We start from the raw sequence: 12,777 nt of genomic DNA, 5'->3' as shown, positions 1-12,777 counted from the left end.
CTCTCCTGCCTGCCGTCTCATCTCAGCACACATGGCACTGGTACTGGCAGGGCACACCTGTCTTCCGTGGGCTCTGTGCCCTGTGCACACGCCTGCTACATGTGTGTGAGTGTGGCACCTACCCCAGGGACCTGTATGAGAACAGCACCTACCGCAGGGGCCTCAGGGAGAGACTGAGAACCGCTAGCCCAGGTGTGTGGTGGGGGCTGCAGGTGAGATCCGGGTGGGGAGGCCCTCGGGACACTTTGAGGAGGGGACAGGTGAGCCCTTTGCCGTGGTAGCCAGGTTGAGTTTTAGGTGTAGCCTGCAACTCCGCCCTGAGGCTCACGTGTGTGTGTGTGTGTGTGTGTGTGTGTGTGTGTGTGTGTGTGTGTGTGTGTGTGTGTGTTGGGAGCAGCTCACGATCCACATCAAAAAACAAAGTGGTAACCAGCAGGAAGTGGACAGAGGTCACGGGGAGTTCCTGGGAGGACCTTTCTCAGAGCATGGCTTCTGAGTCCCTCTTACTTTGCTGACTCTGATTGCTCCTCTGTCCTCTAAGGGAATGATGTCCTCAGGGCTTAGGCCCGTAGGGAAACAATGGAAACCCATGGAGAAAGAAGTCATTCTGGATCCTAGATCTGGGGACAGACAAAAGTTCCTGTGCCATCGCTGACTCAGTGGACATTAGTTGAAGCAAACTCCAGGGGATAGTGAAGGACAGGGAAGCCTGGCGTGCTGCAGTCCACGGGTCCCAAAGACTCAGACACAACTTAGCAACTGAAGAACAAAAATTCTTTGGAGGCAGCACCAGTTGGGGCCAGCAGGGCCGGGAGAGGAGGGCCAGAGGGCTCAGGACACCAAGAGGCTGCAAAGGGGCCTCACCCATAATATGGTCTCACCCACGCCTCGTCGTTTCTGACTCGGGTTCTAGTGGGTCTCAGATGGTCCCACATTCTGTGCTCCAGAGACCCCATGCCAGGTGAGCAGGCACTGGGAGGTGCCTGGGAACCCAGGGCAGTGTGAGGACTGCCAAGTGCCCACGTGCCTGCGAAGGGTCTGGTGACCCTCCTTTCCTGTTAGCATGCCCCCTCCCTCCATTCTCACCTTCTTCTCCTCCCTTTCCTCCAGGAAATAGATGGGGAGGTCTGGTAACTAGAGCTGATACTTTCCCTGAGGAACCATGGAGAGACCAGAGCAGAGATTCAGGTGAATTTCTTGCTGGACAGGACGCAAGGGCAGTACATTTTCCAGCCAGAAGGAAAGTGCTCTTTATTCAGATCTCTCTGGTGGTCCGCAGTGGGTCACGGGCCCAGTCACTTGCCCTGTTGAAACCTCTCCCCACTGTGGGAATCACAGCCTGAGTTCTGGTCCATCCAGGGTTCAGGGCAGCCTGTCAGGGTTTCCAGGAATCCAGGAGGACCCTGAGCCTGGGCCCAGGCTCCTGAATAGCCTCAGGTCTCAGAGCTGGTTCTCTGCCTCAGGCTCTTCCTCTTGACCTCACTCAGGTCTTGGGTCTCAGGTAAGCTCTTTCCCACAGTCTGTTAAGGAGACGAGTCTGGAGGAACTAAGGACCCACATCTGCTTTGTGGCTGATATGACAGTAAACATCTGTGTTGGGGTGTAGTAATTCCTGCAAAAGAAAACCGACGCTGCCAAGCTCATGTAACCTTCTCAGATGACTTCCCAGGGACTTTCCAGCCCCGGGTCACCCAGGGTCTGTTTGTGTCAGAGGTTTTTGGTCCAGACCCACCTCACCTTCATCCCCTTTCCATCTTTCCTGCTATTTCTTGGACCTTCAAACACAGCCAGCTGTGCAGCGGGCATTTCCTCTGCCCCTTGGGCATATGGGACCAGAACCTAGATCCCCACACTCACCTGGTAGATGGGAGCTGGAGGCCTGGCGTCAGGTCGGGAGGCCTGGGCATGGAGGAGGTGGGCATCAGAAGAGAGGGAAGGAGAGTCCTTTCTCCGAGCAACCATCTCCAAGCCTGCCGCCCCCACCCCAAATCCTGTCTGGCTCTGTTTCCCACCCTGGTTAGCCTGGCTCCCCTGACTGATGATCCAGTGCCCACTCTCCTCCTGGCTCAACTCCAAGGTTCTCCTGAGGTCAAGTCAGGGAACCAGGGCAGCCCCAGGATAAGGTGGTGGGTGGTCACATCCCTGAAGTGCATCCAGCTCCCAGCTTGGTGGGACTAGCCATGTCCTAACTACTCTTACGAGCTTCCCTGGTGGCTCAGAAGACAAAGAATTTGCCTGCAATGCGGGAGACCCAGGCTCGATCCCTGGGTCAGGGAGATCCCTTGGAGAAGGCAATGGTTACCCATTCCAGAATTCTTGCCTGGAGAAATCCATGGACAGAGGAGCCTGGCGGTCTACAGTCCATGGGGTCACAAAGGCTGGACACGACTGAGCGACTTTCAACTACCCTCGAGTGAAAGGGGTCAGCACAGTGCGTCAGGGTTGGACAGGCCCCCTGCCCTGAGCCTGTGAAGCGGGGACCCTGGGGAGAAGAGGCAAGAAGGGATGTACTCACCTGGGAGACAGAGCTGCCAGAGGGACCACGTCCTGGGAAGAGACAGGAGTTACCACCGAGCATGTGAGGAAGCTTAGCCCATTCTCTCAGGAGAGACTGAGAGTCCACCTTCTGGAGAACCATGGGAGAAAGAGCCCCACCGAGGAGAGACACTGACAATTTCTGACCCCAGTGAGGGCGAGGGAGCCTCCCAGGATTATAAGCCACAGGACAAGCAGACTAGCCAGTCGGGGCCCCTGTGCTGAAGCCCCAGAGAAAGGGCCAGAGACCCTGGGGGAGGCAGGCAGGAACAGACAGGGCAGGGCCTGCCCGGGGCGCCCCGCTGTGCTGGGCTGAACAGACACTCACCTGAGGTGGATGCTGGGGGCCAGTTCCCACTGTTGTGCAGGCAGCCGGGGTTAGGGAAGAAAAACCTGCATATTTGTGAGGAGGATAGAGGGAGGTCACGGCTTTGGTGTCAGAACAAGGGACAGGACGATCCCCACGTCCAAGCAGGGGCTAGACACCTTCTTTCTCCACCAAGGCCGCTTAGAGGGGAGGGCCCAACAAGGAAGCTGAGGAAAGTCCTTAAGCAGCTATATCTGCCACGAGTCGAGAGGGACAGGACCATAGGCTAATAGGGTTCAGAAGAAAGTGGCCACTGAAGGGACCAGGGCTCTGGGAAAGGCATCCATCCATCCAGAGCTTTGTCTGAGTGGACACATCATGCTTATGGGGAGAGCAGGCCCAGTGTGGGGAGGAAAGGGAAGCCAGCGACTCTGGGGTCTCACTGCGGGCAGTGTCGCTGCTGTGGCCCCCTGCCCTCACCCGGGAGCTGCTGAAATGTGACGGCGGCCTTGTCCTCTGTCTCCATCACCTGGACCTGAAGTGTAGAGACATCCCACCACCCGCTGACCCGGCACGATGTTCTGTCTCATGATCCGGGGCTGTTGTTAACGCATCTGCCAGCTGGGGGCGTCTGACCACACCTGGCCTGGACTTCCACTCTCTGGCCAAGCGTGACCTTGGTCAGGATGCCCCTCAGACCCTGGCCCCATGACTGCCCCTCATAGTAGCTGGATTTAAATATACAGGAAGAGATATCTTTTTCTGAGTACTTACTACCTGCCAGCCTACATATAGGGAACTAGGACATGGAGGGGTCTTAATTCTGTTAACTGATAAATAAGGCTTCCCTGGTGGCTCAGAGATAAAGAATCTGCTTGCCAGTGCAGGAGACACGGGTTCGATCCCTAGGCGAGGAAGATCCCTGAGGAAGGTAATGTCAACCCACTCCAGTATTCCTGCCTGGAAATTCCATGTACAGGGGAGTCCAAGGAGTGGGAAAAGAGATGGACACACTTCGTGACTAAATAACAAAATAAATGAGGACGGTGTTAAGGAAGCTGCCACAGGTCAATACCAGGTGAGGCAGGAACTGAGGACGAGAGAGAATATCTGTGGGGAAGTGGGGAGGTCCTGGAGATCCAGGCCGGAAATTGGAGGATGGGGTGTCCTTCCTCGAGGACTAGCATCAACCTGGGGCAGGAGCAGCATCTGGGAATACCACTGTACCTGTGAAGGAAAATGAAATACCCCAGGACAGCCAGCGGCGTCAGCACAAGCAGGACCCCAATCACGATGCCAGTAATGGCCCCCACACCAAGGGCTCGGCTGTTTTCTTGCCCTGAAAGCAGAAGAGAAAGAGAGAAGGGAAATGGGTTCCGAGTTCCCTGGAGGTAACACCCAGAGGAGTCTTCCGGGAGGGCCTGGTTAGGAGGAGGAAATGCTCTTAGCCCCGTGTGGCGGTCTGCTTTGTCACCACGGTGTCCTCCTGACACCTCCACCACACGTGGTTGCATCATTTTCCTCTTAATCAGATTTGAAACCCTGGACTTGCTCTAACTCTCCATTCTCTCACTATAGCCATTTCCATCTGTTCACTTTCCTCTGAAGGACTCTTTTATTCTCACATTATGCCCCCTCCCTGTGATTTTTTGTTTCCAGCACAATTGTCGGCTCTTAGCTAAATCAAACAGTTCTCACAAACAATAACCAAACTATGACAAAATTGCTAAGTTTTGCATAATTAATTAAGCATTGTTATACAGGCTCCGAAAGGAGACTACCCACGTCCTCGTTACTTGCATTCGTTACGCACCCACTTCCAGTGAAGTTACAAGGGAAGATGCAAAGGTGTTGATGGTCACTCTAGTGCTCAGCTGGGGAGGTGGGGGTCTCATCTGCAGACTCTGACTGGGAGGAGACCCTACACTGATGGGACCCTGCATCCTCCGTCCTGACACTGTTGCTTGTCTGGGACAGCATCACCACTGGAGTCCATAGTCTGTGGGGGACGTGGTGGGGTGTCCGGACCATTTGGAGCAAAGAGCAGAAAGGCATACGTGGTGCAACCAGAGGGAAGGGAAGTTCCTGGTCTGTACTGGGGCCCCTGGGTCCTTCTGAGCTGTTCACACGCTTGTCTGAAAAATTTGCAATCATTACCCTGCATGCTCACTCATTGTGAGTCTGACATTAATTCGTTTCTCCCATCATATTCTGGTGATCCTCAGCCACCAACACAGAGCAGCCCATCCCCTCCCTGGCTTCATTCAAGGTGGACCTGCCTGGACTTGCCTGGGACAGGAAGTCATGGCCAGTCTGGGTGTCCAGGGGTGATGGCCCATGTACTCGGACTTGAGAGGGATGGGTGTGGATTGGCCTCTGGCAACGTGCATTTGGGTGGGCAGCTCAGGTCACCTAGGAACAGAGGTTACTCACAGAGGACATCCAGGGTGAATGGGTCACTGCGGCTGACACTCACTGGGTTCCGGGCTTCACACACATAGGGTCCTGTGTCATTCCTTGTCACGGTGACTACTGTGAGAGTCCTCTTGTCCTCGGACAGTTCCAGCCTGGTGCTCTTGGGGAGGCTCTGACTGTTGATCCACCACATGTAGGAGGTGTTCTGGGTCTCAGCTCCACATGTTAACACCACAGTGTCCTCGTGCTCCCTGGGGTTGGAGTTGTTGCTGGTGATGACGGGTGAGGGTAGCACCGCTGTGTAGATAACAGAAAGAACATTGCCCTGAGTTTCCCTGGTGGCTCAGACAGTAAAGAATCTGCCTGCCAGTGCAGGAGCCCTGGGCTCAATCCCTGGGTTGGGAAGATCCCCTGGAGATGGGAATTGCTACCCAGTCAGCATTCTTGCCTGGAGAGTTCCAAGGACAGCGGAACTTGCTGGGCTATAGCACACGGGGTAGCAAAGAGTGGGACGTGATTGAGCGACTAACACTTTCCCTTTCTTTATACCTTAGCCTCCTCTAGAAACACCTTCAAACAAAACTGGCATCCTTCGCCTCTCAGCCAGACAGAGTCTTTAACGATAAGGCATGCTTGTGTATGGCAAGATGAATCCATGGGGACCTGAGCCCAGAGAGTGTGAGGCCACCTGCTCTATGTCTGGGAGAAGCACAGGCTTCCTCGCGGGTCGACTGTGCAGCAGCGTTTAGTGGTGGACAGAGCTGGGTGGGATTCAGAGACCACCTGGCGTCTATCCTGGTTTCATCAACCAGCCTCGGGAGAGAGCTCCCTGGGTGGCACCCTGGGTTCGAGGAGCTGCCAGGAGTGTCTTCCTTCCTCTGTTCCTCTCTGGGGGTGCTCAGATTTCTCTGGAGTCTCCAAGTCCCGCAGGGCATTGGTTGATTCCTGGGGACCTTGTACCTGTGTGCTCTCCATGCCGAGTCTCAGGAGTAAGAACAGGCTGTGCCCCTGCGCGGATGGGGCTCTCGGGGCTGAGCCCTGGCTGGTGACCAGCTTGGGAGCCTAGGGATTTGGCACAGGCTTCCCGGTGTCACTGGAGGCAGGAACCCTGGGACAGCGTCTGGGAGGGGCTTCCTGGGGCTGAGCTTCTCTGTGAGGATCCCTGGGGCCCTCAGGCCAGGGTCTTCCTGAGTCCTGCAGGGTCTTCCTCAGGGTCCTGGTCACGGGGAGGGGCCAGGGGGCTGGACTGAGAGTGCTGTCCCTCTGCTGAGTCCCTCCATCAGCCCGTCCTTCTCTCTGCACAGTGTCTGCAGGGCCTGGCTTCCTGGAAGCATTTCTGACCCTTTGGAGTTTGTCTCCACAGCGTGTGTCCTGCACTGAATGTTCAAACACCGACCTGGGACATAATGCAGAGGGGGATGGAGGCACCTTCCGGGGCTGTCAGTCCTGTGTGAACAGAATTCAACCACCACCCTCCACCCTTGCCCCCGCCTGCCAAACACCCCGAGGTCAGAGAGGAAGTACTCACGGTGCACGTGAAGGTGTCCAGCCTGTGTTTCTGTCTGTAAATCGTTCTTTGTAACGAGCAGGGTGTAGGATCCTGTGTCTCTCTGGGTGACGTTCCGGATCAGCAGGGTTCCGTTGGGGTAAAGTGTCTCCCGTCCGCTGTATGCAGGCCCATTGGTAGTTGCATCATTATCTACCCTATATGATGCAATTAGCTGGGTGTTGTCTCCCCTTTCTCCTCTGTGCCAGGCATAGCCTAGAGGATTCTCTGACACGTTGTGGGCAACCAGAAAAACATCCGACCCTTCTGCAGCAAGCGGGGGCACCGTTTCAATAGTGAGCTGGGCAGTGGTGGGCGGGGTCCAGAAAGTTAACAGTGAGACTAGGAGGGAAGAGAGAGATATCAGGTAATACTGTGACCTGCGTGGGGGATGGGAAAATGGTGCCCTGGGTCCTGAGCTGGTTTCTTCACCCTTCAGCCTTAGTGTGGGTGTGTCTGCATGTATGTGTGTGAGTGGATTTAGGTCAGCAGCATGACCCCCGTCACTTCAGCCCCTCTGGGCTCGTTTTTTCCTCTGCTTCCCCAGCTGTCCCTGGCTCACCCCCTTGCTGCCCTCACACGCCTGCTCACACTCAGGGCCTCTTGGGAGATGCCTCCCACAACGAACAGCTGCTGTAAAGACCCTCCGTGCTCACTGCCGACCCTTCCCCACTCGGGTTCCTGGGTGACGCCTGAGGCACCTGCCAGCACACTCTCCATCTCTCTGCTTGTGTGTCTTCCTCCCCACAGAGCGCGGGCTCCGTGAGGGCAGGGGCTTGTCTGATCCTGCTTGAAACGCAGGGCCTGGACCAGGCTCCAGACATTAGTACCTGGGGATGAAGGAAGGAGAGTTCCCAGCAATTCCACAGCCTGGTTTTATTGTCTGTTTCTAAGGGTGCCGGGTAAGGACAGTGTTTACTGTCCTGGTTATGTCTTTTTCTGTAGTGAGATAATAAATTGTTATTATTGTCATCAGTTATCAACAAACCGGTCAGTGAATTATAACTCGTAAAACCTACAGCAGTTGAGTCCTCCCGCCCCTCGCCAGCTCTAGCTCAAGCAGAGTCCTCTGTGGCTGAGCCCCCTCCCTCCCCTGTCCGCTGTCCTGTGCCCTCAGGTCCGAAAAGAAGCCCCCTGTCCCCTCTCAGAGCCCCGTCTCCCCCCCCAGGGACCAGCCAGGCTCTCGTTCTCCAGTCTCCGCCCCCTCCCTGAACACTGTCCCCTCTCACCTGCCAGCAGGAGCCTGCTCCAGGGGACATGCCGCCTGCTTGCAGGGCCTGACGGGGGCTCCATGGTGCCTGCTGTCTGCTGTGTCCCTCTCTCTGTGAGGAGAACTTCCTCTCCAGAGACGCTCACAAACCCTGCAGTCCTTGCAGAAGCTCTGCTGTCCTTCCCTCTGTGTGCTGGGCCTGCCCCTGGGCAGGAGCACTTCGCTGGGTCACGTCGCCCAGCCCCATGGGGCGGAGTCTCTGTCCAGGCCCCACCCCCTCCTCTCCTCCTTCCCTCCCTCGTGGCCCCTCCCACTTCCCCCTCTGTCTGTATTTCTATTCCCTGAACTCTGCTGAGTCCTATGCCTTCTAGAGCAGTGATTCTCCACCTACACACACACACAGACACACACACAGACACATACACACACCTACACACACGTACCTACATCTCAGCTACACACAGACACCTAGATACACACACATCTATACACACACACCCTTGTCTGGAAAAGCACAACCTTGGGGTGTCCGGGTCGGGGTCCCCACTGCTCTGGATCAGATGCACACTCAGCCTCCCCTACAGCCCTCCCTCATCCCCTTCTGGCTTTTCCCTTCAGAGGAGGAGTCTAGGGGTGAGGGGGGTACATCAGGAACGCTTGTCACAGGGACGTCCTCCCCACGGTGCGTGGGAATCACCTGTGGAGCTTCTTGAAGACTGCCAACCCCCAGGTGACACCTTAGAAATGCTGTTTCAGCAGCTGCCAGGTCACACGCTTGCCCAGCCTGGCCGAGACCCCAGAACTCTGGTTAGGCCGCCCCACCCACCCCAGTGCTGGCCTCTGCTGTGTTTTGATCTGGGGTCTCTCAGCACAATCACAGATCCAGGGGTTTCCAAATTTTGGTGGTAATTGTTCCTGTGACACAGAAACCCAGCTGGATGCCCAGGGTCTTCCTGTTGTTCTCAAATATCTGAGAAGATTGCAGATATTTGACCCGCCTGAAGGTCACACTGACTCTGGAGGAGAGAAAGGGGTCACGTGAGTGATGACTGGAGAGTGGACCTGACCTCTACCTTAGCTTGTCACCAGCCTGGCATCTGTTCTCAGGGACTGCTGCTGTTGCTGCTGCTAAGACACTTCATTCGTGTCTGACTCTGTGCGACCCCATAGACAGCAGCCCAGCAGGATCCTCCCTCCCTGGGACTCTCCAGGCAAGAGTACTGAAGTGGGTTGCCATTTCCTTCTCCAGGAACAGAGACCCAGATACCGGGTGTCAGGAGGAGCTGCAGTTGGCAGGTGAGAAGGGAAAGCTTTCCTGTGTGTCCTGGGAAGAGAGGAACCTGGTGCTGAGGGTGGGCTGACTGTGGGCTCCCTGGTCCTCTGGTCAAGTTCCGGGAGACTCTCCCTCTGTGTGTCTGTTGCCTGAGCCTTGGTTCAGAAACTGTCCAGGTCTTCCTTGCCATTACAGGGCCTCCTCTGTCAGCCTGGCTTATCTTTCTGTGGTCACTGTGATCTTTCCCATGGGTGGTTGCTGGCAGGGATGGGAGCTGGCATGGGTGCCCATAGGCCCCTATAAGGTTGGGCAGGGTAGTGTGGGCACCCAGGAGGGGCTCTAGGGTCTGTTAGAGGAGGGGTCCCTGGGGTCTAACGCCTAATGACCCGAAGTGAAGCTGATGTAATAATAATAGGTATAGGTGCACAGTAATTGTAACGCACTTGAATTATCCCCAAATCCTCTCCACCACTCCGCAATTGTCTTCCATGAAGCCGGTCCCTGGTGCCCTTAAGGTTGGAGAGCGCTGTTTAGAAGGAGGGATGGAAATCAGGCTCCTTTTCCACTTCCTTAGGCAAAGTTCACCTGTTAATATCCTGTTAATTTTCTGTTTGGCCTAATATTTTCCCCTGGAGGTCATGAGCAGACCTGGGGATAATGTAACGGGCTGCACAGGGGTGCAAAGGCCAAACGGTGTGAGCTGGCTCTGCGCCCTGGGCAGAGGTGGGCGCTGACCTCCAGACTAGAGGCTATCAGCCGGAGTTCAGGTCACTGTGAGTCCCCAGGCTTCCCGACCTCATCCCAGTGCAGGGTAAGCCCAGGGAGACGATGGGCATTGTTCAGTGGCAGGAGAACCATCCATCCAGGTGTGCTCAGGAGGAGCTCTCAGTCCCTTAGGCTCCAAAGGAAGGGCCGGCGGGGGGTCTCTGGGGCTTTGGGGAGAGGGTGGCAGCCTTTGGGCTGGACCCCAGAAGGCCGTGTCCTTCTCCACCTCATGGCACTGGGCCTGCACCCTAGTTCTCTGTGTCCCCATCAGTGGTCTGCTCTCAGCCTCCCCACAGTGCCAGGACCTGGGGCAGCTCCACCTGGAGACTCTGTCAGTGGAGGGGAGACCCCCATGGGACCCCAGTCCCCCTGAGATGGAGCAACTGCGGCAGCTGGTTCCTCGGTTCCGAAAGTTCCCCTCATTTCCCAGGAAGCCTTAGGGGGAGGGGCTGAAATGTCTCCGGGGACCAGACACAGGTGTCCCCACAGATGAGGGGCCTTGGGATGAGGAGCTGCTCCCCAATTCCTGTGAGTTCAGCTAGGGCTCCCCCTCCCCTGTGGCGACTCCCTTGGGATGGAGGATCGGGAGTCTGAGCCAGGTCAGGTCTCTGAGAGCAGGGGAAGGACTCAAGCTGCCAGCCCAGGCCCTCCAGGGAGACTACAAGATTCTCCTGAGTAGAGACAGGAGGAGGTGTGATTATCTGGGAATGAGCAGAGGTCTGACCCGACACAGAGGCCCCTGTCCTCAAAACTGACTCCATGAGGAATAAAGTCCCGCCCTGGAACAGCTTGGGCTCTTGCAAGTCTCCTCCCAGTTTGAAGCCAGGGCCCCTGTGTCCACAAGGAATATTCTCTGACACCTCGGTGTCACACTGGGTGGGGGGTGTGAGTTCTGGCTTCTGTAATGTAGATTCCCTTATCTATTTCAGTTCAGTTCAGTTCAGTTGCTCAGTCGTGTCCAACTCATTGCGACCCCGTGAATTGCAGCACGCCAGGCCTCCCTGTCCATCACCATCTCCCAGAGTTCACTCAGACTCACGTCCATCGAGTCAGTGATACCATCCAGCCATCTCATCTTCTGTTGTCCCTTTTCCTCCTGCCCCCAATCCCTCCCAGCATCAGAGTCTTTTCCAATGAGTCAACTCTTCGCATGAGGTGGCCAAAGTACTGGAGTTTCAGCTTTAGCATCATTACTTTCAAAGAAAACCCAGAGTTGATCTCCTTCAGAATGGACTGGTTGGATCTCCTTGCAGTCCCAGGGACTCTCAAGAGTTTTCTCCAACACCACAGTTCAAAAGCATCAATTCTTCGGTGCTCAGCCTTCTTCACAGTCCAACTCTCACATCCATACATGACCACTGGAAACACCATAGCCTTGACTAGACGGACCTTAGTCGGCAAAGTAAAGAGTATTTACTGAGCATGTGTGACCTGTCAGCCCTGGGTTGTGTCCTGGTCTCCAGAGAATAGGATAGACTTGGACTCCGGCTCACACACCTGACCTTGTGACGGGGAGACAGACACTCAGAGAAAATCCTGGAAATAAGGAGCTGATTATGATGGAAGGATGGACTGAAAGGGAAGGGTCTGGTGCATCCGGAATCTGTCACGGAATCTCAGCTGGACTTGGTGTCATGGAAGGCACCCCTGAGAAAGTGATCTTTTGACTGAGACATGAAGGGTGAGCAGACCCTCAGCAGAGAAAGACAGGGGAATCAGAGGGCAGAGCTACCTGAGGGGAGTCTGGCCTTCAGGTGGGCCTGGCTGGGAGGAGCGGCTGACAGAGTCCAGTGTGGGGAACTGGGAGAGTGGGGAGGACCGTGGACGGAGTCGGTTGGTGAGGGTCAAAGGCTGCTGGGCGGTGGGAGCTGCTAAGTGGGAAGGAGGTGGGCAGCCCTGTGGAGGCTCCGGACTGTGGAGGAGCTCTGCCGCCCTCTGGCGGCCATGGAGGGGAGTGTCGAAGGGAAAGTACTCCAGGAGGTTTTCTCCTAAGACAACTCAAGCATATGTCAAGAGTTTACATATCATTTTAGGAATCCCAGGGACAGAGGATGCTGGCAGGCTACAGACATGAGGTCGCGAAGGATTGTATATGACCTATGACTAACCCTTTCCACACTGCGTATCAGTAACGCTGAATCGTGTCCCACTCTGAATTTCCAATGTCTCTCATCCAAGATCTCCTCTTATACGCCCCACTCCAAGATTTCATCCGGTTGAGATCTGTGTTGACACCAGGCCAATTTCTTTCTGTCGAAGAGGATCCAGATGCAACATTCTCAGTCCTTGGGCAGGACTGGAGCATCTGTGAGTAGGAGGAGGGTGAGGAATGTCCGTGTTCCTGCCTGTGCCGGAGGGTCCATGTGGACGTGAAAAGGCTGCATTTCCTTTTCCCCCGTGCCCCCTCAGTGTCTTCCGCATGGGGCAGGGCCAGGTGGAATCGGAAGACCTGGGAGGTGCAGTGATTCTGAACCTCGTCTTCCCTCCTTCTCTGTCTCTGCCCCCATCAGGGGACCTGGTCTTCATGGAGGGAAGGAAGGTGGGGCAGCTCCATAGGCCCCTGATCAGAGATTCTTTCAGCCAAAGGGACACAGGGCTCAAGCCCGCTAGCTCTGCACTCAGTGTCCCTGACACCCTGTGACTGTAGGAACTGAATTATTAGGGTCTAATGGCCTCTTTTGTATTCTGATTTATTAGATTGCTTTTACTTCTTTTTACCTTTTGAT

General features: G+C 55.7%; 1 protein-coding gene across 2 annotated transcripts; it reads right to left on the bottom strand.

The window, feature by feature from the left end:
* Positions 1-1,225: 1,225 nt before the first annotated feature.
* On the bottom strand, positions 1,226-8,201 carry LOC114117993 (carcinoembryonic antigen-related cell adhesion molecule 6-like). 2 transcript variants are annotated; one of them, XM_027978389.3, is made up of 8 exons: positions 8,033-8,201; positions 6,786-7,145; positions 5,276-5,554; positions 4,070-4,181; positions 2,864-2,928; positions 2,516-2,547; positions 1,858-1,899; positions 1,226-1,612 (listed from the first exon to the last, which is right to left on the bottom strand). In XM_027978389.3, exons 1-8 carry the CDS (start codon positions 8,094-8,096, stop codon positions 1,547-1,549), a joined length of 1,020 nt encoding a protein of 339 aa, XP_027834190.1. In that variant the 5' UTR covers positions 8,097-8,201; the 3' UTR covers positions 1,226-1,546. The 2 variants fall into 2 exon arrangements, with proteins under 2 accessions (XP_027834190.1, XP_060254621.1); XM_060398638.1 differs by lacking the exons at positions 1,226-1,612; positions 1,858-1,899 and adding an exon at positions 1,922-2,403.
* Positions 8,202-12,777: the final 4,576 nt, after the last annotated feature.

This window comes from Ovis aries, chromosome 14 (genome assembly GCF_016772045.2).
Source record: "Ovis aries strain OAR_USU_Benz2616 breed Rambouillet chromosome 14, ARS-UI_Ramb_v3.0, whole genome shotgun sequence".
In the NCBI taxonomy this organism is placed as follows: domain Eukaryota; kingdom Metazoa; phylum Chordata; class Mammalia; order Artiodactyla; family Bovidae; genus Ovis; species Ovis aries.
This window is presented reverse-complemented; position numbering and strand designations above follow the sequence as displayed.

Coding starts and splice junctions, on each gene's coding strand:
- LOC114117993 (XM_027978389.3), bottom strand. CDS start 8,096: ATGGAGCCCCCGTCAGGCCCTGCAAGCAGGCGGCATGTCCCCTGGAGC. Junction 2,929..4,069: donor TATTTCATTTTCCTTCACAG/GTACAGTGGTAT, acceptor ACAAATATGCAG/GTTTTTCTTCCCTAACCCCG. Junction 2,548..2,863: donor GCCCCCAGCATCCACCTCAG/GTGAGTGTCTGT, acceptor GTCTCTTCCCAG/GACGTGGTCCCTCTGGCAGC.